The following is a 27,826-nucleotide window of genomic DNA, read 5'->3' on the forward strand; positions in this document are numbered from 1 at the left end:
GCCTGTCCCAGGTGGCAAACCAGCCTTGTCCTGAGGACACTCTTCCTTAGCTATCCTTACCTCTGCTCCTTCTGGAGAGTTTCTGCATGCTGCTTGTTCTCATGCTGCCACATTTGCAGTTCGTTCTTCATGGAGTCCATGTCCTCCTGAATGTAGTCCATGATTTTCCCAAGAGGAAGTGCACTCCGACACAGCGTCTGAATAGATGCACGAAACTTCTCTATTTCTTTTGATACTAGGTCCTTCTCCTTTCTCCTGGCTGCTTCTGACAAAAGCGGCTTCTCCTAATTAAATTGATTTAAAAAAAACAACAAAAAAAAAAACAGGGAAAACATGAAGTCAAGAAAGGCCCTGAACATTTTTAAGAGGTGAACTAAAAAGCATGTTAAAAACAGGAAGCTGTGCATTGTAAAGGGGATGTTTAAGACTAACTGCAATGAAGCTATAAAGCCAAAGCAGCATTCGAGAAGAGGTCAGCAGTATCACCACTTCACTGAAAAGGGCTTGTCACAGAACCATGTAGTAACAGTAGTAGCCACATTCAAACAGAATGATTTCCAGATCATTCAAGGCAAAAAAGTGCAAGTTAAATTACAAGTGCAAATTCACTTTTGGCAATGCACAGTTCACGTGACATCATACAATGATGACGATCAAAGGAAAAAAGAAGGCCTCATTTAATCTGATTCCTGAATCTGTATGTAAAGAGGCAACATCCCTACTGTCCAAACTGAACTACTGAAGACACTATCGCCCCAGGATTCTCACTCCTGGCAGAGCTCCCCTAATTCATAAAGATTTGTTTTGTAACCCTTGAGGGCAATGGGAACAGGGTGAGTACAAACCAGGCACCCCACTGCAGAGTGTAACTGTTGCCCAAACATTCCAATCTGTTACTTCAACCGCATGGGTGGCCATTTGCCCAGAAAGAAAAGCCCATTCACAAGGATCAGTGGAACATCAAAAGCGTTTGAGAGAAAAATCTATACAAAGGCTAGTGTGGAATTCTGACAGGTGGTGAGTGAGATTCCTGCAAGATGGAATCTTCAGAAGCCATGTGGCTAGTCTTCTCTTTAGCTAGGACCCTCTCACCACCAGCTTCTCATGGGGAGGGTGTTAAACAGTTTAAGCAGCGTTCTTGGGAAGGATATACTTGACTGCCTTAAGACAAAGAAGCTGTGTGAGGAGTCTGCCACATCAGGGGCGGGCAAACTATGGCGGATCTGGCCCGCAGGATTGTACCCCCACCTTCCTGGCATTACGTCCCTGCAGCCCTGGGGGGAAGGGAGGCTCCATGTGCTTCTCCTCTCACCTGCAGGCACTGCCCCCCACAGCTCCCATTGGCCAGGAACAGGGAACCGCAGCAAATAGGAGCTTCAGGAAGGCACCCGCAGGCAAGGGCAGTGCGTGTAGCCCTCTGCCTCCCCTCTCCCAGGGGCTGCAGGGACATGGTGCCAGCTACTTCCGGGAGTGGCACAGCGCAGGGCCAGGACAGACGGATGGACAGGCAGGCAGGGAGCCTCTTAGCCCTGCTGTGCACTGCTGCCACCCCAGAGCCGCTCCAGGGAAGCAGCACCAGGCCGGAGCCCACACCCTGAACCTCTCCTGCACCCAATCCCCTGCTGTACCCCAACCCCCTCCCATACCCCAACCCCCTGCCCTGAGCCCCCTTCCACACTCTGCACCCCAACTCCTTGCCCTGAGCCCCTTCCTCTGCACTGCACCCCCTCCCACACCCCTGCCCCAGCCTTACATTCATGGCCCTGCATACTATTTCCCCACCCAGATGTGGCCCTCGGGCCAAAAAGTTTGCCCACCCCTGCCTTAACCAGTGGGTCCAAAATAGGTGTACGGCCATGGCATCCTTTACTGGACAAGAGTTGCTGGCCCAGGATCTTATCAACTGTGTCCTTGTAGGTTCCTGGACCAGCTTCAACCAAAAAAATCAGCTGACTTGGACAGGTTCTGTAAGAACTGAGGAAAGGTAGGTTCCTCCCCATGGAATCACTAAATGATTGTTCTGGTGGAAAGTATATGGCATCCAAAGTATTTTTCAGCTCATCCTAGTCCAACTAACAGCTGACCTCCAGCTGATTGTTCACTCTGTCCTCATTACAGCAGCTGCAATGATACATTATGCTATACCTTAACTCCAGGAATGCAGGTGCAATTTAATCCTTCAAAGTGGAGGCTGCCCTCCTGAAAAGAGTAACTCCAAATCATTACAGAGTGTGTTATGATAAACATCCTGCTCAAGACAGACACAGAACTGGAACACCTAATAGGCTGTAGTAAGTCTGAGGTGCAGAGTATGAGAGGAAATTGGAACAGCACCTGCTTCTGACCACTAGTTCTAGCTCATCTTATGATAATCAATTTTTTAACTCTTAAAAATACTGAGTTGCCAGCCAAAAAAATTGGAGAAGACACTTTCCAAAGGATGATGAAAAACTATCAAAGAAGTGAACTATAAAACCACAGCAGGAGAAGGCTGCACATTTACCATGTGAAAGCATTTTAATATTTTAAAGAGGTTTACAAAAGAGGATACAGTGCTCCAGGATGATCTCTAGAACATGAGATCTGATTATTAAAATGTGTTGGTGGGAAGCATGACTGCTGAGTGTCAGGTCTACTGAATATCATCATGAGACTCCATCGGGTACAACAACATGGTTAGTTGGTGTGGTTCAGCTGGACTGGCACTGGCAAGTCAGTGTGCCCAATGTGTCACTAATGCAACATGCTGATTTTTGGATAAGATTTGCACAGGCACAGATGGCAATTTAGGTGTCCAACTAAGACTGACTTTTGATTGGAGTTGGGCAACTCACTGCCATTTGTGTTTTTCAAATTTCCCCCCTTGCTGACCCAAGTACAGTAACTGGATTAAAATTAAAATTAAAGATTTTTTAAAAAATTAAAAGGACAATGGGTGGGATTTTCAAAGCATCCCAAGAGAGTTAGGCATTCAGATCTGAATTCAATGGAAGTTGGTTGCCTAATTCCCTTAGGCACCTTGGAAACTCCTAGCCCACAGCATTTAACTTGGAGTGACGGACCGATATTTGCCAAAAGTGAGTAAACAGAATGACCAATCTGACATCATTAACATTCTGTAACAAACCTATTCCCGTGAGCTTTCCTTCAATGCAGCATTTGCTGCAACAGAAATTTCCATCCCCACCTCACCCCGCAAGTTCCTCCTTTCTGGATTAATTTTTCTTTCTATTAAAAAAAAAGCCAGTAGCCAGAGAGCTTGGGGTCCAAAATTGGGTTTTCCTTTAGTGCAAAGTTTGTACATGTTGAAGTTTATGTAAATTCCTTTCAGCTATTTAATGGCTGCAGGAAAACTAGAAAGGTCTTTATTTAACATCCTAGCCCCAGGATTCATCAGTTACTAAAAGCAGTTCCTACAGGCTATATAAATCCAGAGGTAACAGCCTGGGTGTGCCTCACTGGGCCACAATATACTATACTGTCCCCTATTACCCCCCTACCTGATTGGCCTTTCTTCCTACCCAAGCTGTGGATTGTTTGCTCAGCTGCATCTGCAGGCAGCAGGGACGATTGCCAACCACATTTCAACAGCCTTTGGCTTACTGATGAACTCAGATATATATTTTAGAAAAATACTTCTAAGATTTTAAGGCAGATTTACTTACTTCTGATGCTTGTATTTTACCACACACACTGTGTATGAAAACTTTGGGACTTCTGAGTTTTCAGGGATTTTAGAACTTCAGATTTGTTTAATTAGGAATGAGGTGAGGCAATGAACACTGGTGAACTTTGTGACCTTGGCTTCCAAAGTCAGTTCCTGAGTGTTGTGGGCTTATGGTTTGACAGTTAAAAGAAATACTCATTTTAATTCCTGTTCCTTGCCCATTACTTCTTTCTCCAAAGCAGGTGTTTCATTATACTGCACAACTGTATCGATTAAAGAGGACATTCTTCAGGTATTTTGCTCTCATTTGTAATACAAACTTCAAAGCATGTTTTTCTTGACCAGTTTTGTCCTTTGTGATCCGGTAAAGCATTTACACTCCCAGAATGCCAAGCTTTTTAGAGGGAATGTTCCACGGAGAGCTACTCTATGATGCTTCACCTCCTTGGCAATCTCTTGGGGAGATATATAATCATCATTAATTTGGTTGTCAGTAATAATTCCCATTTGTTCTGCAACCCACACCACTCTCCATACATTTACCACGGCACACCATCTCTCTCCTGAGATCCACAGAACTTCCCCCTGGATCTCAAGACACCCTTCGGCCTGGAGAGCCACAACCTCTTTCCCGTTGCCATCCACCACACCATATCCACTGAAGGTATCGTGGCAAACTTCATAGACACAGACTCAGATTCTTCTATTCAATTTTTCCATTCTACTTTGGGTCTTGTACTGAACCGATCACCACAGTATTTCAGCACCTTATGCTTGCTCACATTTTATTTTTTAATTCCTTCACCGTGGAGAGCATAATTTCGCCCAAAGTAACACTCCAATTGACCAAGGCGTCAAACTGGTGTTTCGAGGTTGAGGGCTAAAATGCTGAGGATTCAGTGGCTGATGGCTTTTGCCTTTGAATCCTAGGCCCCTTTCGCTGTGGCTCATAGTAACACTGTAGCTGCAGGTACTGGAGTGGTCAGGATCTCTGGGATGGCTAAGAACTGAATTTCCTTTTCTGTCCAGGTGTGTAGATCCCTAGCAAGTGTTGTGTGGCTTTGGATTCCTTTAAAGTATGGACTGATGCACCGGTCTCGTATGCCCTCAAAAGGGAAGTCCTCAACTGCCGTCTGTTCCTCCTTTAGCAGTCCTGAGAAATATCACCATGAGGTCTGTTGCATAACCACCATCATCGATACCAAGCAGGCTGCTGTACCTATGGCATCTAGTGTGGTCTGAAGTGCCATTCTAACTGATCCTTGTGTATGATTGCTTGAAACAGTTCTTGTTGTGCTTCTGGTAAGTGGTTAATAAATGCATTACATTTAGCATAGTTCATGTGGTCATACTTCGCCATAAAGGCTTGGTAATTTGCAATCTTGAATTGCAAGGTTGCTGAGGAGCATGCCTTCCTACCAAATAAATCAAGTCTTTTCCAGTCTCTCTCATAAGGAATGGATTTACTATGATGCTTTCGGCTACGAGAACTCACAGCGTCCACAACTATATAATTAGGTGAAGACTGAAAAAAAAAAGGTGTGGGGGGGAATTCTGCATCCTTTGAGGGCACAGAGTACTTTTTAAATCGGCCCTTTTACATGTTGGTGCACTAGAGGCTGGTGTCTGCCAAATGATCTTAGCAGGATCTAGACGCATCTCACTGACTGGGAGCGCAATTCTCAAGGAGGAAGAGATGTGCAGTATATCTAGTAACTTGTGCTGGGTATCTCCTCGGGGGGGAGTTTGTAGTGTCTGCCATCCTTTTTGTGAGATCCTGAAACAGTTTAAAATCATTTGCCATGAATGGTGGTGGGGGCATCACTGCCTCATCTGGGGAGGAGGAGGAAGAGATATTCCTATGTGGTGTAATCTCCTCTTCTAGTCTGGCCTATTATGGTTCTGGGGCTCTGGATACAGAGGGTGAAGGAGATCATCTTATGGATTCTCAGTAAGAGACACTAGATGCCAGAGATGTATGGTGTCTATAGGCTGCCCACATGTCCCAGTATGGCCACTGGGGTGGGGGAAAGGGCATGGGGTGGTGGTACCCACGAGTGGCCATACCAAGAGGGTTGAGGCTCGGACCAAGAGTGTAACTGGGAGGGCCCTGGTGATGTAGAGATGGGCCATGGTGTCAGGGTAGTGAGGGGATATCATCCTGGTTATTGAGTCCTCACTGGATAGCAGTGGAGAGGATTCTGGGGAATCAACATGTAGAGCAGGAACTCTGGAGTCTCAGCCACCATGAGATCTCTAGAAAAACAAAACAACTGCAGTACCACAGTGATCAGTACCATCAGGGCTTGTTGGTTCTGACTCGTTGGTATAGAGGAAATCGATGGAGGTCTTATGAGAAATGATCGGTCCGACAAGGGTTGTTTGTAAGTAGTTGGTGCCGTAGGTTTCCATGTTGGTATTGCCTTCACAGAGACAGTACGGTCTTTGTTCTCACCTTTAGCAGGCGGTGCTGCCGCTTCAGAGCCTGTGCCTTCAAGTCTTCAAGCTTATAGATGGTGTCTGTACCTGAGGACCCATGTGTCCTACGGGTACCATGTTTCCGGGCCGTCGTGCCTAAATGACCCATTGTGCTGGGGATCTCCTCTGGCTGGTCAGGAGCTCAGTTTGAGGGCTTGCAGCCCTCTTCTTGGAAAGTGAGAGGAGTGTCTGAAGATTTCCTGCTCAGCTCTCCCTCCTTAGACACTGAAGGCTCCGGGGACTATCTTCACCGTGGAGAGGATTTGGGACAGGGGTCAGACGACAGTTTCAAAGCACCTTCCATCAGGACTAGTTTCTATTTTAACTCCCAGTTCTTTTGGGATCTGGCCTTCAATTGTTGGCACTGGACACAGCGAGAGTGTCCGTCTGTAACTGGTATTGCCTTCCTGCAGGAGAAGCAGCATTTAAACCTGGAGGAGCCAGGTATGCTGCTTATTGGGGCGATCCCCAGATAGGGGAAAAAAGGGAGAAGGAATTTTTTTTTTAAACATGGGGGAGGGAGACTAAAGAAAACTCTATAAAGCTAAGAAAAAACAAATGGAAACTCTAGCAGGAGCTAAGAAAGAACTCTAAGACTCTGAGGTAAAGAGAAAAGCAGACTGCTATTCGCTCTGTCTCAGGCCAAGGGCAGCTGAGAAAGAACTAATAAAGGTAATAATTGGAGATATACCAATCTCCTAGAACTGGAAGGGACCTTGAAAGGTCATTGAGTCCAGCCCCCTGCCTTCACTAGCAGGACCAATTTTTGCCCCAGATCCCTAAGTGGCCCCCTCAAGGATTGAACTCACAACCCTGGGTTTAGCAGGCCAATGCTCAAACCACTGAGCTATCCCTCCCTCCCCCGAGGTTGGTTCACCCACACAGGGCTAGTTAGCCTCAAAGAAGAGCACGAGAGAGAGCGCGCATGTGCAGGCCGAACGGACACTGCTATCGGTCAGAGGTGCAGGGATGCAAACAAGAGTATAGTAGAGCACCCCTAGGGACACTACTTGAGGAAGAGCTACAATTTCTACAGAGTAAATAAGTAAAACTTTGCAAGAATACCCAGTGAGAAAGGCAGTTAATAAAAACGAAGAGTTCCTGATCTCACAGCTACATATATGGGTTAAAATTTGCTTGAATCTTTTCTCTTTAAATCCCTAAGAATTGTGGCAGATGGTGCATTACAACAAGCAATGTGGGTGGTAAAATCCTACATGTCACCTTTGCTCATTTTGCACAAATATATAACAGGATATATTCCAGTTTAAGAAAAATGCCAGAATCATTTAAGTTGATCATATGCCTCAAACAACCCACTCTCAATAAAATCCAAGAATCAATAAACTGTCCCCACATAAAAGGACTATTTCACTCTATAGGCTCAGTGTGCCTCCTTTTCTTCATGTTTTTTTATGATACCAAGATAAATGTTTACTTTGGATGCCTGGGGAAAAAGGTCTGCCTTTCCCTTTACCTTGTTCAGAACAGACTGCAATGTGGAACTGCACGCAGGGATTTGCTAAATTAAAAAGTAGGAACATTCTCTTTTTTCAATCAATGAGGGAAAAACTACCACTGATGTGGAGGTTGCAGGGGGGAGAAGGGAGGGATAGGAACCCAAAATAAATCGCCAACCCCCATGATTTACTTTCATTTCATTCCGCCTTTCTTAAGCAACTAGCACAAGCTAATGGCATGAATAGCTCTGCAGATGGTTTATCACAGAACACTCAGTTCTAATATTCACTTTGTTTGGTAAATTTGAAATGCCCTACATCCTAAAAAAATCAGGAAAGAGGTGATGTAATTGTTTACCATTTGGAAAGGGTATTTCTAGAGTCAATATTTCAATGAATTATTTGATAATAGTTTTTCATTCTATGTTTATTACCACATACAGTGCTTGTTATTTTAAAATTAACGGAAGTGAAAAATGGATTAAATTACAGAACCTGCACACTGTAAGTGGTTAACAGTTTCTACGTGCCCTTTTACTGAAGTAGTACGGGCCTGCTATCAAAGTAGAACTAAACAGTCACACTTATTAAGCTACATCGTTTCCCCCTTTTTTCTACAGCACAGGAAAGAGCAGAAAACTCATTTTGGACAAGTTTTGGTTTTTTTAATCCATTTGTCTCCAAAAAAAGAGTTTGGATTTATTATACAAAATATCATGCGATCATAAATAGCATAGTTTCTACATTTTAAACAGACTAACTACTAGGGTTCATCAAGAGAAACCTTTTCATAGTAACCATAGGAAAACAGTAAAACAAATCATTTCTCAATGAACAGGATGTTTTTTCTGCTTATATCAGGTCTGAAGTTCAGTAGGAGGCCAAGAAACAAAGACACAATGTTCTCTACAGTGCGAATTATGAAAGTTAGTGTTACCAGCTTCTGAACTGGAACCCAGAAAGAAAAAAAATTCAGTTGTCAAAAAGAGCAGGGATATTACTTTTTATTTATAAAACACAACTTAAGGTTCATATTTATACAGAGGAATAGGAATGCTGAAACAAACACAGGAAGAGCCACCCAGCCCAGCTCCTGTAGATCATCTCACTCAACATCAGTGAATGTCCTGCAGAAGCATCAAATCTCAATACTTAGCATGGGTTTGTTTAAGCAAAGTCCTCAGAGGTTTTGAAACCCAAACACATCCACAAACAAATCGAATGATTCATTTTTATACATACAGTAAGTTAAGTGGAAAATATTAAATCAGCACTGATTTGTAGATGGTGCAGCAGTTCTATACAGACATTGGTTCTTTCTGAATGACATCTCTAAGATCCAGCATTTGCTTTCTGTCCATTCTGCTAAAGCTCTGGTTTATGTCTTCATTATCTTCAACCTTTCCTACTACAATCTCTTCTCTCTTTGCCTTCGCAGATGCTTCGCCCCCACCGCCCCCGCATTTATATCCATTCAAAATGATAATGAAAAAAATCATCTTCCTGGCTTGTCATTTACTGCGTGACCCCTCTCTTACATCCCTTCACTGGCAATTTCCATGCCTCACCCATTGCAACAAACACAAATAACTTGTCTTCATATGTAGGCCCTTTATGGCTTAACTCTCCGTACTTATCATCTCTCAGACTGTTAAGCTACCGAATCCCCATCTCTCTGTCAATGGTACCAGCCTTCATCAGCCATTAGTCTAAGGATATGTCTATGCTGCAATGTAAGCCCAGGGTCAGTAAACCACAAGTTAACAGACCAGGATTGTTAATCTAGGGCTTGAGAGTCTACACTCATTTGTAACCCCAAATTAGGAACTGTTGAATCCAGAGTCCCAACCTAGGACTCCAGTGTCTAGACTACACTATGTAGGCCCAAGTCCAACCACCCATATGCCAGAATTACTAGTGCCCTCCCACAAACGGCTGCTCTAGCCCTTTGTTGGTGGTACAGTGTAGGAAAAATTGACTGTCCACTAAACTTGACTGTCCAGTGAACAAAGAAAATCAGCCTGTGGGATACTTTTGGTGGACTCCCAGAGCCCAAGCCTGGTGGGGCTGCATCAACACTGCAGAGCAATAGGGTTTGAACCCTGCATCCCCATGGGGTCCTGGGACTGTGCCCTGGGTTAGCGCAATTTGTGTGTAGATGGAAGGGGGTAGGCTTGAGCCTGAGTTCAAATCCTGGGCTTACATTTCAGTGTAGACATACGCTAATTTCCTCCTGACAACTTCATGCTTTCTTTCAGATCATGCATGGGAAGGGCTCCCCACATAACTCCACCAAGACACTTAATTGTCATCTTTCAAATTCCTCCTTGAAACTTGCTTCTGCCATGACACCTACAAAACACTAATTAGGCAGCAGATGTGCCCTGGTAATTACAATAATCATAACTGTCTCACTGTGACCTTGTGCCCCCAATCTGTTTGCTGTATCTATGTTGTCTCAGCTTACATTTACACTGTAAGCTCTTCAGTACAGGGATCATATCTTTTTTTGGTTGCAAGGTGTACACACGTGCACAATGGGCCCCCTTTTCCTAACTGGGGACTCCAGGCACTACTGCAACTCAAATAATAAATAATATTCACAAAATCCTGTTCTCATGTTCACTACATGCAACTATCTTTTGGTGACCTCAAGGTATTCCTGAGAGTTGCAGTCACAGTGACCTGAACCTGGGACTAGGATAAAAGCCAAGATAGATTTGAGCATTCCATTAGCCTATGCTAATTTTCTCTCAGTGATGTTAAATGAAAGGTTAATCAGCCATATCCAGCTCTACTGTAGGGAGCCCTGAAATAGTATGACTGTCTACATGCAGAAATGTATTCATTATGCTAATATCAAAAGTTTCTCACTGTATTTTATTGCAGCTTTAAATAGTCACTACATCATGACAAAGCACTGATAATACAATTGGCCTTCAGTATGGCCCTAGGGTAGCTGCATTCTAATAGTTAAATCCCAATGTAAGCATTTCCTTGTGACACAAAATAGTAGGATACAGAGAAGCTTGGGCTCCCAAAGAACAGACTGGGTCACAACACTTGATCTGAGGATGGTTTAAACAAACACAGATAATTTAACGGTCATAAATTACTAATGAGGTAACATCTTTTATTGAACCAACTTCTGTTGGTGAGAAAGACAAGCTCTTGAGCTACATGGAACGCTTCGTCAGCTATAAAATTGTTACCTCACCGTGTCTCTCTATTATCCTGGGACTGACATGACTACACCACTGCATGCATAAATTACTAATTGCATTTATGGGGGGGTGGGGGGGATCCACCATATCATAGTGCGGAGTCTATGTTATTCTGAGAAACTTTAACAAAAATAATATCAACAATCATCATGACTGGTTTGGTCTTAAAGTGGTAAGATTTTTTGTTTTTACACCATTTGTGATAAAAGGTAACTTTATCCAGGTTATGGAACTATTTAATACATTTGTTTCTAGCAAAAACCTTGCAGAATTGCTTCTTTTTCAGAGCCAGTGAACTTTTTTGGTAGTAGATGGGAGTTTTTAGTAAGTGATCCCACGTAGCAAAAACTCTATTTCATTACCTGCCTACTTTTGCCATGCATCAAATAAATGAAGTGGAATACAAAACATAACATCTGTTTCTTTCTCTGACTGTTTAACATAGGGGTCAGGTTCTAACCAAATATATTTGGGAAGTCTTTTCAGGAATTTGTTAGGCTGAATGCAGCTAATCAAGACAGCAAAAACCTTGTGTATTTCCAAGGTGACCTCTTTGTTTGACCTGAAAAATTTGTATATTATTTTAAGTACTTTCACTACATAGCTTTTGCATTTGTAGATTTAACCTTTTTCTAACACCAGTGTTTCAAGAAAGCATAGGTATGTTTGTGAGGGTGGGCATGGAAAGTATTTCATATGAAGCTATGAATAAATAAATGCTACACTGCAAACAGCAGTTAAAAGTTATGTTGTCTAATATCCTCTAGTCAAAACATAACACTGCTGAATCCTAAGCATGAATTTACCATCTTTACCCACTTTATAGATTGGATTTTTAAAATCAAACAATAAATTAATGCACATAAACAACACACAAAATACAGACAGACAATTTTTCTGATCTTTGCTAAGTAACAGCTTTAGGCTTTAAAGTCTAAAGAATTGAAGATGGAAAGAAGAAATGTTCTTTGTCAGCAGGAGTAGTTTTAGCAACGTCAGGGAAGATATGTACTACAGTGCCTGAATGAAGATATTTTTAATGCTATTTATTTTTGCACCACACGTTCAGTTTCTTGATTCCTCAAATTAAGGCAAATACTTTCCTGAAATCCAATACCCTCTCAATTATCACTGCTACCAAGCACTTTTAATCTTCCCCTCAAACAGTTCTCTATTGTCAGAAAAATAACAGCTTCTCTCTGGATCATAAAGATGTCTCTGATGTAATCTGAAAAGCAGTAGCGATAAAGACCCAGTACAATAGCAGGCAGGTATTTAGAGGTCATATGATATAAAGATATATAGTATGACTAAATGATCACTGAGGAGGGATACAACTGCCATGTGCATTTGAAAAATGTGAATGGGTGTAAGGGAGCAGATTTGTTCGCTACGGTTTAAAGAGATTTAATTAGGAGAAATTGAATGAACTTATTCAAAAGGAGATTTAGGCTGATTACCAAAAAAAAGTCTCTTGACGGTGAAATCTATTAGGTGATATACAGCTTCTCACAGGAAATGGATAAAGTCCCACTGCTTACCTTGACAGGACAAAATACTCTACAGAATAATCCCGCAGGGAGAGGAATGAACTAAATGACCTGATAGTTTTCCCCAAATCTAGTTTATCAGATTTGATGATTGAACAGCACCATCTAGTTACAGATCTAGGAATGGTAACGTGTACAGAAAAAAAATCCAATACAAGTTCAGTGTACACTGCTGGTAACTCATTATGCAGTATTGCAGAGCAGAATATCACTCACTCATCCCTTCCATTCTCTAAGCATTTGTATACACACAGAGCTCATTCCTGTCAATGGATATTAAATTAACAGTCTTATTAGTTCAAGATGACCTATATACTTTGTATATAGGAACTTTCACTAAAATTTGTTGTTAACAATAGACTTTACTGTAAGAACAAGAGAGGGATAGTATTTCTGTACATTTAGTATTGGGCTAGATCAGGGTTAGTCAATTATTTTTTGTCAAGGTCCAAATTTCTTGGACAAGGTGTAGTCAAGGTCCAGACTCTAGAGAAACATTTTTCACACCCTGAGTGCCCCTGTTCAACAAACTCATACAAGCTGTGCATTAGTAATATACCCCATTGTTTATATTTTTAAGTGCATGACATGAAAAATAAAATCAAACCGCTGTATAAATGAAACATAGTGGTCAAGCCTATGGATGTTGTACAAAATAAAACAGTAAGCATTGGTTCACTCTTCCTGAAATGAACGATTTTTTTCAGTGCCATGTTTAAACACAAAGCCATTAAACGTCGAAAGCACTAGAGGCAGGACTACAGCTTTCAACAGTGTGAATGAGCCTATGAGCATAAAGTAATTTTATAAAAGGAACATACAGGTTTTTTATAGGCGGAAATGATGACAGCTCAAATTAAGCAAATATGGAATTAAGGAGAACCAATCAATCATTAATTCACAGTACAATGTATTGGAGATTGCATGATGAGAGAATGAGAGGGTAAAAATAGATTTGGCCTTTTGACTATCCTGGTCTAGATAATACTTAGTCCTGCCTTGAGTGCAGGGGCCTGGACTAGAAGACCTCTTGAGGTCCTTTCCGGTCCTACACGTCTATGCTCTATGATTTGTGATGCAATGCATTTTAAAGTAGAATAAAAGAGGAGTTTGACACAGCAAAGTCTGCTGATAATGGGTTGCCATTTGGAAAAATCTAATGGGTTTTCTTGTTTGAGAAGGCATTCATTGCACTGTTTGACCTCACTTTTCCTCTGCCGCATTGTGGGACTCTCCCCCGACCAAGGAAGGCTGGCCTGACACAGCCCCACACGTCAGTCAGAAAGATGCCCCTTCCCTCTGAGGAACTGCACTCCTCCTTGGCAGTCCCAACATGGGGAGGAAAGAAAGTAAATCCTGATTTCTCTGCCCTAGATCCATAAAGGGATTTAGGCGCCTAAACTGCTTGCCTCTCCCATTCATTGTATAGGGAGAACATGGCCTAATGCAGGCTTTGTGGCTTTCAGTGATTTTTAGGCACCTACAAGTTAGGCATTGCAACCCCTATGTCTATTTGTGGATCCAGGCCTTTCTGACAACATAATCTACTGCCTCCAGACAGCAAAGCAAACTGTGTTTATTTTTTAAGCACAGATATACCAATCTCAGGTCTTAACTATGGACAACCTGAAGATTACACTTCGAAAGGTTCAGGTTAACGCTACCACTTTTGGCACAGAAACTAGAGACCACCATCAAGCCATAATAGCTCTCCATAAGGCCAGTTCTTCAGGTGTGTCTGTTTTTCAGTCATCTGGAGATATTTATACGCTCTAATGAATTTTGTTCCTGATCCACTAAGATGCCAGCAGCCAGCCTTATTGCATCAAATTAAAAAAGAGATATGTGACTAGAATGGGACTATAGTGTTCAAAAGCTTCCCAAGATAATTGCCCACAACAGTGTATCAACCACAAAGTCATCGGACAGCCTTCATGACTCAAGGTATCTTTGGGACTAATATTAAAACTATAGCCATACACTTTGCCACTAAGTGTGAAATTATTAACTCTGATATGACAAAAGAAACCCAATGGCCAAGGTCCTCCAAACTGACTAGTGATTTTGGGTGCCCAAGCTGAGACACCTTAATAGGGGCAAGATTTTCAGAAGGTGGATGCTCAGCACCTTCTTTCAAGTTGGGCACCCAATATTTGAGGCACACTATTGAAGTTCTTGCCCAATGAAAATACTTATGAATAAAGATTAAGGATAAACTGAAGTAAAAAGAGGTTTGTGGACTTTCCAGGTGAGATTTGATGAGAATTGGGAATTACAAGTGCCTACTTGTAAGCACATGAAAGTCTACCTGTCTAGATTCTTATATTGGCACCTGCCAAGATATATTTTAGTGACTCCCACGGTCTCTCTCTAGCTCATCAATTGGCCCAGTAATTTACTAGCCTTCTCAATGGCTGTTTGATCAGGAAAATCAATCTAAAACGTTATCATGCAGTCTGATGGGCATTTGCAACAAGATCTTGACAAGGCTTAAACAGTAAAGATTTTCAGTATAAAAACTAAAGACACACACTACATTAATTACACTTCAGTACTGGCTGCAATCAAGATAGCTTTGGAGACATGAAGCAGTATCAGAGAACCAATGTGATTACACTTTATAAGGTTAGTAGTATCCTAAGATCCTATTTTGGTTAGCAGCCCATGAAAATTGTTGCTGGGCAACAGGATGCTGCTCTACAAATGCCCAAAGGACAACTAAGACGGGAATCAAAACATTACGGCTATGCAAACACACAGAGCACGCCTCATATAGTTCCCAACTGAAGCAGTATTACAACTACAGCAGCTTGAAATTAATAAAACTCATTGGCGTCTCTTGCTGCAAAGATGCTTTCTTGATCAATTCAATTACAGAGCTCTGACCAGAGTATGTGTCAAGTTACATTTGATAAGCAGCAAAATGAGAGATGTCACTATTTTCTGAGACTTGCTTATTTTCCTCATTCTCTGTCCTGTTTTTTTACATTTTCCAGCTAACAATGAAAATAAAGGACATGAAAAAGGAGTATGGTAACAAATACAAAAACAGAATGAAAAAAGGGAGAAAGGCAAAGACTGATATGGAAAGCAGGACATAATTTGAGAAACACAAAGATGAATTTAAGAAATCAAGAATAACTAGATAAGTAAGGAAAAGAAAACTGGGAAGAAAAAAAACAATGCATGGAGGAAAGAGAGGTCACTACTGAAACATTCGTGAATGACAAGTCTTTGTAGCCCATTATCACATTACCTTCTCTGTAGACTTTGCCTGTTGCGATGTCTCATAATCTCGCTTTGTTTCCAAGATTCTTTTTACAAGACCACCTGTTGAAGATCAACATTCTCTTAGTGCTGATTACTGACACTAAAACACTGTTGTAAATAATCTGAAAACTAATCTAAAACCTGGTCACTTAATTCTATTAAATGAAAACTGATTTTAGACCAGCTTTAACTGTATTCTAGTACATTACTCTACCCCATTTCTATACAATGTCATGATTGTGTAGTGGCAAGTACATTACACAGCACAACCAGAGAGGAGATGGGGGAGAGGAAAGAAATCAAGTCAGGTCACAGAATCATAATAGAGGCCTACTGGGCTTCGTTCGTCTTCCTGAGGCACATACCAAGGTGAATCTTTTGCTCCTCTGCGTTGAGCTGCCAAAGAGGCAGTATCTGAACTCTTAAATTGAACCCATTCGCCTGCTGGTCAAAGCAAGGACAAAGGCTTTATGGGAGGAGCCACATCCAATTCTGCATGGCTGGAGGGTAATGGATAGGAGAAGGATAAATGGGAACAGCCCAAAGGACACCATCCCCAAATGAATTACTTTTGTCAAACAAACTACCTCATGTTATAACAGTATATTTCCAAGACTACTATTCTAGTCTTTGAACTGTTGACCTAAAGGCAACCTGAACCAGCCAAACTGGTGGTAGTTAAAGTAAACCTTCCTTTTGCAAAAATATCGAAGGGAAAAGGTGGTTTTGGTTTTAATTTTAATTTTTTCAAATTTAGTTTTGTGTTGATTTAAATATGTGAAAATATAGCTCATTAAAGGTGTAGAGCCACACTCTTGAGTTATATGTTATCATAACAATCTCTTACATTTATATAGCACTTTTCATTCAGAAAAATCTGCCAAATGCTATACAGACTACATACATGGATCATCTAATCTCTATGCCCTTCCTTTAAAAAGTGCAATATTTACATATGGACATTTAGAAAAACACCGTTCTCAAATAAGCCAGGTCCAGTAAAATTACAATGGATTCTAGGTTTTGAGAAACTAAATAAATGAGATTTGGGATAAAGAATAAGCATAATGATGTTTAGAACCAACTTGCTTGTGCAGATTTATTTGTACACTTTTTCAGAGTTTACTCTAAATTGGTCAGTCATGCAGACGTACACACTCTGCTGGCTAAAGTAACATGCCACAAGAACATTTAAATTATTTAGTGACAAAACATGTCTCCTGAACTCAGCCTAAGGAGACAGCCATCTGAATTGGATACTTTATCACATTTCAGAGATACCAGGTCTACTACTCATACTGACAGAAGTATAGATTATATTTCCATGGTGCACTGCCCAACAGGCTTTTTATAGCTATGAAGATCAGAATTTGCAGGATTCTGTTTTTTTCTGCAACTTTTAATGTTATCGTTAGTACCTAAAGCAACACAAGGTATTACCTGCATTTTCTATACAGTCCTTTAGGTGTGTATTGTAGAAGAGGAAACAACACTCAGGTATTGTTAGGTAAGAGACATTTAATTTATTCTGTTTTAAAATATAGTTATAATACATCTAGAGATGTAGTCTGTTAAGACTCAGCAATCAAACAGTTGAAAGGGTTTTTTTCCCCTTCAAAAGCATTTTATTTCATTTTTAGCACAACAATGCAGTAATATTGGAGGTACAGGTTTTCCATACTTTCATTCATGTACAGTGTCCTTCGGAAATTCTCATTTAAATGACACTATATAGCGACAACTCATTTTTCCTGTTGGCTGTGAGAAACAACAACACTACTTGATACCTAGATAGTATTTTATGTTTTCAAAGCGCTATGCAAACTTTAACTAGCTTTCACAACACCTTAGCTCTGATTCAGCTAAGCACTTAAGCATGTGAAATCAATGAGACCTAAGCATGTGCATAAATTTAAGTATGGATAACATTTTCAAAAGTGTTTAAGTGACTTAGGAGCTTAAGTACCAGCAGGAGTTAGGCCTGGTCTACAGCAGAAAATTAGGTGGCGTCACTATGTCAAAAATCCACACCCCTGAGCGGTTTAGTTAAGCCGACCTAAGGACATATCTACACTACCAACTATTTTAGGTTGACTTACAGCTACCGCAGCAACTACTGCAGTGGTTCATGTCCATACCGCCCTCCTTCTGTTGGTGGTGTGCTTCCTCACCAGGAATACTTCCACCAACTTACGGGGGCCTGAGAGCCCAGGATCTCAACTCTGCATAGCTCCCTGCTGGGAGCCCATCTGCCCCAACCTCCCCTCCCCCCGCGGGCTCTTGGCTCCTCGCTCCCGACTTGGAGCTCCTTGCCTAGAGCCTGGGTGGCTGCCAGGTTCCCAGTGGGGAGCTGAGAGCCCAGTGGGGGGGGGGGGGCGGTGTGAGCTGGGAGCCTTGGTGTCACAGGGCTCCTGGCAGAGAGCGGGGAATCAGCACAGCAGCTGGACTGGGCGACAGGAACCTGGGGGACAGCCAGGCTCTAGCTAAAGCCACCCCCCACCCTTGGGTAATAGCTCAAGCTGTGAGCAGCATTCTTGTCAGTTCAAAGCTCCAGCATGGAGCCATGAAATTGACAAGAATGACAGCCAACAGCCGATGTAAGAAACTCACAGTGTCCACACGGATGCTGCATCGCCCTAACTACATCGACATAAGCCCTACGCCTCTTGTGGAGGTGGAGTTATTATGTAGGTGTAGCAGGGCACTTAGATCAGCGGGAACAAGGCTGTAGTGTGGACACTGACATAAATAGGTTGACATAAGCTGCCTTATGTTGACCTAATTCTGTAGTATAGACCAAGCCTAAGTCCCCATGTAGACATTGCTAGGTCCACCTAGCTACCGCCTCTCAGGGAGGTGGATTACCTCTGCTGTGCAGTCCCTCCTGTCGGAGTAGGTAGTCTCTACACTGAAGAATTACAGCAGTGCAGCTATGCTGCTGTAGCCTTTTAAGTGTGGACAAGCCCTAAGGCATTTAAACATGGGAGGTAAAATTTTCAAAAGCTTAAGTGCTTTGCTGAACTGGAGCTTCTGTAAACTAGGCAATCCTCATTCCAATCCCAAGGCCTGACTATAGAGAGATGTTTGTACTGGGGTAGCTACACTGATGCAAAACTCCAATGTAGATGCACTGTCTCAATGTAAAATGGAAATTTACCCCTTGGTGGCTTACCGCAATCACAAAAACACAGTCCCTGATAGAGACAGAAGTTAAGTGACTCACTCAAGGCCACAAAATGGGTCAGTGGTTGAGCTCAGATTAGAACTCATATCTAGATCACTGTTTTTCAGGAGACACTTCTCAGAAGTTAAGTTTCTATTCAGCATTAGTATAATTTAAAAGGACAACAGGCTTAGTTCCTGATAACATGTGCTGCTTCTTATATATGTGTGACCTGACAGTTCCGACCACATTCAAAAGAAAGTCTACATGGGCTGTATAATACCAAACTTAGCTCCTTCTTGGGCTTTGCTTTACTGGTAACTCAGTCACCACCACAAAACAAAACTAATTAAGCCTAGCTGCCCGGTGGATTGATTTAAATCACCAATTTTAATCAGGATTTAAATAATCAAAATAGGAAACCATGATTTAAATCTTCAATTTTAATACTGTTTTGCATTTGTACTTTTTAGTTATCTTCCTAAAGAAAAGGGTTGATTCTCATTGGTTGGTAACCATTAAAACATGTTGATTTGCAACTAAATATAGCCATTATCCTAACTCTGGTGCTTATTTTGCTAACCAGGAGCATATACTATATTATACACATTTATTTAAGCAATTATATAGTTTAACTTACATATGTATTTAGATTCTTAAGTTTTATATTTTATGTTAGAAAATGGTGAATGTGAATGATGCATTTCTTATTTGCTAGATGATGAATAATTTATTTATTTATTTACTTATAATGCATGTCAATCTCTATTTGGATGGAAATTCAAATTCAATTAAAAATGTAAAAAAACCCAGCATTTTACTTATTAAATGAAATTACTTTAAATGTGCTGATATGTAAGAAAAAATGTTTATCAAAGATGTTTTGCATTTAAAACTAATTTAATAAACAAAGGGAAGTATTATGTGTAATTAATGAAGAGAACTAATTGTTTCTGGTCACCATGTCCTTCAAGATTTTAGAACTAGTAGATCTTATCCTCCCAGCCGTAGTCTTTTTTCATAGATTAGGGAAGGAAAACAAACTTCCCTGCTTTTTCAACTCATAACCAGTTTCTCGACTATGAATTAACTAGTCATTGAATTGAACCAGCTGAATAAACTGAAATGAAGAAAATATTCTGTCTGCACCTGAGGCTATTGCTGTAAAAAGCTGGTTGAGCATGTCAACAAACTTTGGTTCAAGGTGCTTAGTCAGTGACTTCTGCCAGTTCAGTGATTTGACCTTCTTTAAAACTTGGCAGCAAACACATACCAATACCAAAGTTCAGTTTCACTTTGATCTGATAATATGCTGGTTCTCCATGGACTTTACCAGCTGTACCTACCATAATAAGTTAGCAGAATTTACTCAGCAGGGTTCTAAACTCTTGCTACCCTGTATCCCTACCTGGATTGCAGATCCTGCTACCCTGTTACAATAAGAACAGATTGCTTTTGCTAAATAGCTTGTTTCTATATTTTTGTTTTTTAAAGTTATTGCATAAATTAGAAGTACATACCCTCAAGATGCAAGATCAAAACATGATCAAGAAATGTTATTCCCATTATCTATTTAAGATTCTTTTACATCCTGTGTAGAGTATGAATCACAAATGAAGGGAGAAGAGCCAGAGAAACTTACCATGCTTCTCATCACCATCCAGTTCCATTATTGGTTCCTACATAAGAAAAAGTAAAAGCTTTTAGTTATAAGGAAGCTTACATTGCTGTGATCTAAAGCATGCATGCATCCCAGATAAGAAACTGCTTGAATAAAAAAAAATTGGACAGCATTAAGGGAACTCTGAACACAGATTTGAGCAAAAATGCTGGGATTTTGTTATATTAACAGACCGTTTCCATTTCTGGCATTTCAGGTAGCTGTGGTGCTGCCTCCACTACAAACTGATCATCTTCATCATCAGAATTCTGTTTGTCTATGATCACATTTGAGACGGCTTTCCCGCTGCCATTCCTGAAAGAAAGACAATGGAAATTTAAACCATACAGAAATGTTGGCCAAATGTTATCCATGACTGAAGAGAGCACATGCCTCTCTCTCTAATACAGTAAAACCTCAGAGTTACGAACCCCTTGGGAATGGAGCTTGTTCACAACTCTGAAATGTTTGTGACTCTGAACAAAACGTTAGGGTTGTTCTTTCAAAAGTTTACAACTGAACATTGACTTAACACAGTTTTGAAATTTTGCTATGCAGAAGAAAAACACTGATTTTAACCATCTGAATTTAAATGAAGCAAGCACAGGAACAGTTTCCTTGGCTAGTCAATTTTTTTTTTTAAACTCCCCCCCCCCCTTTTTTTTTTTTTAAGTACACCTCTACCTCAATATAACGCTGTCCTCAGGAGCCAAAAAATCTTACTGTGTTATAGGTGAAACCGCACTTTATCGAACTTGCTTTGATACACTGGAGTGTGCAGCCCCGCCCACCCCGGAGCACTGCTTTACCACGTTATATCCAAATTCATGTTATATCAGGTCGCGTTATATCGGGATAGAGGTGTAGTTTACATTTAGCACAGGACTGTACTGTATTTGCTTTTTTTGTCTCTGCGGCTGCCTGATTGCATACTTCCAGTTCCAAATGAGGTGAGTGGTTGACTGGTCAGTTCGTAACTCTGGCGTTTGTAATTCTGAGAAAAAAAAACAGGAGTACTTGTGGCACCTTAAAGACTAACAAATTTATTTAAGCATGAGCTTTCGTGAGCTACAGCTCACGAAAGCTCATGCTTAAATAAATTTGTTAGTCTTTAAGGTGCCACAAGTACTCCTGTTTGTTTTGCGGATACAGACTAACACGGCTGCTACTCTGAAACCTGTAATTCTGAGGTTCTACTGTTCTACTTCCTAATCTAATTTATGCCATTTTCAATTGCACCCCAACTTTAATTTGCAGTCTATAAGTATCTCCACAGGTAACAAATATTTAATACCAGGCTCTTCAATCTGTGACATTAATTGGATTCCTCAGCGATATTTCAATACTGGTTATCTGCAGGCCAGTGACATGGTCTTCTGTGCATACTTTTGCTAAACATCATGCTATCACTACGGTGTCGAGATCAGATGAAAACTTTGGGACGGCAGGTCTGCATGCACTGTTTAAATAGACTCTGATCCCCACCTCCTGCTCAAACTGCTTGAGAGTCACCTGAATAGAATACATGTCTGCAACCACTTGAAGAAGAAAAGACGGTTACTTACCGGTATCGTAACTGTTGTTCTTTGAGAGGTGAGTGCATACATATATTCCACAGCCCACCATCTGATCCCTCAGCACTGGAGTCTCCAGCCTGGCGTTTCAGTGCAAAGAAAGGGAAGGGGGGTCGGGGCAGCAATGCCATATAGCCGTGGGAGGGATGTGAAGGAAAAGGCATGAATGCCACTTCTACAGGTAGTGCTAGGCGCACAAACACCTGAATGAAATACATGTCCACACTCACACCTCAAAGAACAAACAGTTATGATACAGGTAAGTGTCTTTTATTTGGCCACAGAAATAATTTTTCTTCTTTTAACCACCAACTTGCTTTTCTGGATTAGAGGAAGTTAGCATTTATCAGATGCTTATCATTTTGGTAATTAGGAATAGTTTCAAAAGACACCTTTAGCATTCTGGGGCCATGGTCTATTCACTGCATACATGACCGACCTTTTCTAGGCTTATCTTAGATTAGCATTATAAGATTTATTGTTCCAGAGTTTGCAACAGCTGATCATTTTATCTGCTTTTCAAAGCTTCTGATACCACAGTTCAGTTTCACTTTGTTCTGACAATATACTGGTTCTGCAGAAATAATAAGACCAGGACACCAAATCTTAACATTTTCTAAGCTGAGGCCATGTACAGTGTGTATATTTTAGTAACATTGTTATGGGTGAGTGTCACATGGAACACCACAAAATGATGCATTGGGAAAACTAGGAATGTTTATTCTGCATCACACACACTCTCTCTCTCTCTCTCCCCTCCCCCCTTCCCTTACCTCTCGGGAAGTAAAACCTCTGTACTTTCTTGTCGTTTTATCCGGGGAGGAGCTGGCCTTGCGCTATTGGGACGTGGTGGTCTTCTACAATAAACAAAAGATTTTTCATTTATAGCTGCAAAACGAACTACTAATACACGTCCATGGAAGTTACTAGTTTATAGTAGAGCTGTCAATTAATCACAGTTAACTCGCGCAATTAACGTGAAAATATTAATCGCAATTAAAAAAATTAATCATGATTAATCACAGTTTTAATCGCACTGTTAAACAATAGAATACTAATTGAAATTTATTAAATATTTTGGATGCTTTTCTACATTTTCATATATATTGTATTGTGTTGTAATTGAAATCAAACTGTACATTATTTTTCATTCCAAATATTTGCATTGTAAAAATAAAACAAAAGAAATAGTATTTTTTCAGTTCCACCTCATACAAGTACTGTAATGAAATCTCTTTGTGAAAGCGCAATTTACAAATGTAGATTTTTTTTGTTACATAACTGCACTCAAAAACAAAACAATGTAAAACTTAAGAGCCTACAAGTCCACTCGACTTGTTCAGCCAATAGCTAAGACGAACAAGTTTCCTTCATCTACCAGTGAAAGGAACTCCTGCTTAGCATCCTCAGCCAACTTGTTTTAAGATCCCAACAAGGGAAGTCAGGGCCTAGGGTCAAAGCAGGGGCAAACGTGAGGCTAGGAATAGAAGAGGAGTTTGGAGTCAGGGCCAGGCCAGGGTCGATAACTGGGGTCAGAGTCTGAGGGTCTAACACTGGAAAAAAATCGAAATAAGATATACGCAGCTACACACGTAGCGAGCTGAATGAATATCTAGTATCTATATATCGATATATCCCGCCCTCCGGCGCGATCGGGCGGCTCCATGTCTCCGCGCGCCACCGCCCGCCGCTCCGCGGGCGGTGGAGACGGAATCGATAGAAGCGCAGTTCGGATATCATATCGCCCAGATGAGACGCGATATATCGATCCCTGAAAAATCGATCGCTACCCGCCGATACGGCGGGTAGTGTAGACGTAGCCAGAATCAGGAGGCAAAGTCCACATCAAGCAAAGGTTTAAGCCAGGAATTCAAGACCAAGGAGCGGAAATGGTTGTGGCAGCTACAGAAGATCCACGCTGTTGCCTGGACTCTTCCTGGAACTACCCTTGGGTTTATATAGGGCAGGGAGCCAATTGGGAGCCCTGGGGCTGCCGTCTGTCAAACCTTTGAGGCGGAACTTCCCATGGTCTATGTCCACGGTGGGTCATGGGAAGCGGAGCGCAAGTTGATTGCAGCTGCTGCTCGGTGGTAGCCGGGAGATGTCAGCTGCCTGGTAGATCTACAAGCCCAGGTTCTAGATGCATGAGGCTTTACAACTTGTCCTTAAATTTCAGAATGGCATCCCAGATATTAAAGTCATATTGCCCTAATAAAGCCTTCTGGTTAGTGAGTCTAAGCTTCAGAGTGGTAGCCGTGGCACCTTAGAGACTAACAATTGCCTTCTTCAGACCTGTTACAGTTAGGTAAGAAAGGAACAGAGAGCTAGGAACGGACCTTTGGGTGACGTGAGGTGGAAGATCATTAGATACTTCGCCATTCTCGGACACCATTGGCTTCTCAGAGGCACGGTTTCCAGCTTCTCCTTCTATTAAAAGGAAACATCACCACAGCTTAGTCATAATTACAAGTTTGAAATGTAAATCTAAGCTTTTGTACTGAATTATTTTACATTTTATCAAAGCTCAGTGTGTGCCAGTTAACTAAATCCACAAAAACAGAAACAGTTTACTTTTTTAAATTTATTTGTAACCAAAGCCTTTTAAGCCTGAAATATTTAAAACTATTTAAATATTGAACTTACAGTTCAAATGGACACTGAGAAATAATTCTATACTCCAACTCTTCACATTCGCTCACAATACTGTCACCTTTTCCATTTGGAAAAAGATGGCTACTTACCTGTAGCATAATTGTTGTTCTTTGAGATGTGGGTGCAGACATGTATTCCACTCAGGTGTGCGCACGCCCAGCCACCAAAGCCGAAGGACTTTATCTAGTAATACGTGCAAGGGCGGAGCTAGTGCCCTTTCCCTTGTAGGCCCTACCGTGGCTATATAAGGGCAGCACCACCCTGACCCTCCCTTAGTTCCTTTGCACCAAAACTGAGGCTGGAAACTCTGATGCAGACGGGGTGAAAAGAGGAAAGGTGATTCATCCTGTAACTGTATTTCTTCAAGTTGTGTCCCAATATGGGATGCTCCACTTCAGGTGCAGATGCACCTTTGAGCAGAGATTTTCATTAGCAGTGAGTTGGGCACATGCACCAGCCCCACAGATCCCCATGCCTTGCTGAAGATACATAAAGCTGCACAGGTGAACCACCCTCACTTCCTTTTCTACTGCAAAATCCCACAAAGAAAACACTGAAGCAAAGGGAAAGGAGGGTGAACAGTGGATCTCCCATAAGGAAATACATATTGAAGAACGACAGTTACTGCACAGAGTAAGTAACCTTTCACTCTCTTTCAAGTAGAGTCCTATGGGTGCTTCACTTCAGGTGACTTCTGAGCAGTACCACAGCAGGAGGGAGTTTTGGAATAGAGTCTAGTACAGAAGACAGAACTGCACTGCCTACTGCTACATCAGATCTAGAGGCATGAACCAAGGCATAGCATTTAGAGAAGGTATGTATTGAAGACCGTATACTGGCCCTGCAGATTTCAGGTACTGGAATGTCCTTAAATAAGGCCAGGATGTTGACTGCAACCTAGTAGAATGGGCCAGAACCCTAGCAAGAGGTTGGGCATTGGCAATTTCATAGCAAGTGATAATACGTCCTGAAATCTACCTTGAAATCTCTGGGTAGAAATAGAGGAACACTTAGATTTGTCTACTATGTAGACTATTTGTCTCAGAGACTTCCAAAATGGTTTGCTCCTATCGAGATAGAAAGCCAATGCTCTTCTGACACAGAGGGAACAGTAAACGTATGGTCTGGTTCAGATGAAACTCAGACGATACCTTAGGAAGGAATCTGGGATGTGGATGTAGGGCAATTTTATCCTTCAAAAATACACCTCTACTCTGATATAACGCTGTCCTCGGGAGCCAAAAAATCTTACCGCGTTATAAGTGAAACTGCATTATATCGAACTTGCTTTGATCTGCCGGAGCACTGCTTTGCCACATTATATCCGAATTCATGTTATATCAGGTCGTGTTATAGAGGTGGTAGAGGTGTACTGAAAAGGAAGGATCCACCAAAAAGGCCCTCTGATTTCCCTTCTTCAAGCCAATTCTTCAAGCCAATGTAATGATTATTAAAAAGGCTGTCTTTATGGACCTCTACCTAACAAGTGGACTGTATGCCCATGAACCATCAAGGACCTATGCCTTGAGGCAGAGACTCTTTAGGGTGGGATGAAGCAGTTAGTCTGCATCTTAAGAGAGACAAGGGAAGCAGGAAAGGTTGATCACCAGACAAGGAGACAATCTAAAAAGGTAATGATGCCATGCTTGTATTGGCCATGTAAGGACTATCAAGATCTCCTTGTCCTGCTTGATCTTGTTCATCACTTTTAGAGTTAGAGGCATTGGGAAAAATGAGTAATACAGACTCTTTGTCCAGGGAATTGATTGTGGCTTGGGAGAAAATATAGCTAAGTAAATAACCTGATTACAGTGAAAGTGAGACAGCACCTTAGACAAAAATTCCAGGAGTGGTCTCAATGATACCTTGTCTTTGAAGAACTGCATATATGAAGTGTCTGCCATAAGGCTTGCAATTCACTGACTCATCTTGCAGTCAGGGAGGCTGTGTTCTAGGCGAGGAAATACCAAAAATCATGAATCTGAGCTGACATGGGCTGAATTTGCTTTGATGTTGGCCAAATTGAAAGACATCTCCACTTAGCCAAGTAGGTGGACCTTGTAGATACCAAGCATTTCCTCTCCTCCTCATCTAGCCATGCAACATCCAAGAGTAAGGTGCAGACTGTCCAATGTAGGATGAACAAACTGGCTGTGATGTTGAGTCAGGTGGTAGGGAGAGACTTAGGAGGCCAAGCTGGTAGGGTGAGAAGATCGGAAAACCAACACTGCCTCAGTCAAGCCAGTGCAATCAGCATTATCTTGGCATAGTCCAATTTGAGCTTATGAACAAACTGATGGATCAAAGTGATGGGGAGGGTGAAGTTATACATCAGGTCCCCTCCCCAATTCAGATGGAAATAATTGGTTACAGATCCCAGGCTGAGCACCATCTGAGAACAGAACTGACAACATTTCCTGTTGTCCTTTGTCACACATATGTTGATAAAAGGGACTCCCCTATCTCCAAAAATAGATCTCAGCACACTTTTCTTTAGGGACCACTCACGGTTGTCTGAAGAGGTCCTGCTGAGGTGATCAGCCAGCTGGTTTTGAGAGCCTGGGAAGTGAGCTGCCATGGGTATGATTATTTCCTTGAGGCAGAAGTGATAGAATTTTATTGCTTCCTGAAGTGCTGGGTGGAGTAGCTGCCCTCTTGCTTGGTCACATAATGCACTGCAGTGGTATCATCAGTGAGTATGAACAGTGGCTCACTGGATCTGATTCTGAAAGGCCCAACAGACATTGTATACTGCTTGAAGCTCCAGTACATTGATATGACAAGAGGTCTCCTGCTCTGCCCACAAACACTGAATCTTTAATGATCCCAAATGCACTCACCAAGCTATTGTGGAAGCATTCGTGATGAACGTTCTGGTTGGCGGAAGAAAGGCAAAAGAGAGACCTTTGAAACACACTGCTGTGCTCTATCCATGATTGTAGTGAGTCCGGTAGCTCTGGGGAAACTCAGATAAGGGTGTCCAATGACTGGCAACTTGGGTGACGGACCAACCTCAGCTACAACTGAAGAGGGCAAAGAGCCTCTCCTGCTGTGCACTGTAAATGCATGAGGCCATATGGCCCAGTAATCTCAGGCATACACAGACCATGGTTGAAGGATGAAATTGG

The 27,826-nt window shown here is 41.7% G+C and overlaps 1 protein-coding gene across 4 annotated transcripts in view; it reads right to left on the reverse strand.

Annotated features, from left to right (window-relative positions):
* Positions 1–27,826, reverse strand: part of TRAF3IP1 (TRAF3 interacting protein 1) — a 92,891-nt gene that overhangs the window by 14,617 nt on the left and 50,448 nt on the right. For all 4 annotated transcript variants that reach the window (XM_039494881.1, XM_039494882.1, XM_039494883.1 and 1 more), the window contains 6 exons: positions 24,383–24,473; positions 22,820–22,903; positions 20,667–20,787; positions 20,455–20,491; positions 15,636–15,709; positions 61–284 (listed from right to left, as the gene is read on the reverse strand). In XM_039494881.1, the coding sequence (XP_039350815.1) occupies positions 61–284; positions 15,636–15,709; positions 20,455–20,491; positions 20,667–20,787; positions 22,820–22,903; positions 24,383–24,473 (631 nt within the window). The remainder of the gene's footprint in view (positions 1–60; positions 285–15,635; positions 15,710–20,454; positions 20,492–20,666; positions 20,788–22,819; positions 22,904–24,382; positions 24,474–27,826) is intronic.

Source organism: Mauremys reevesii, linkage group 11 (genome assembly GCF_016161935.1).
Source record: "Mauremys reevesii isolate NIE-2019 linkage group 11, ASM1616193v1, whole genome shotgun sequence".
NCBI lineage: Eukaryota > Metazoa > Chordata > Testudines > Geoemydidae > Mauremys > Mauremys reevesii.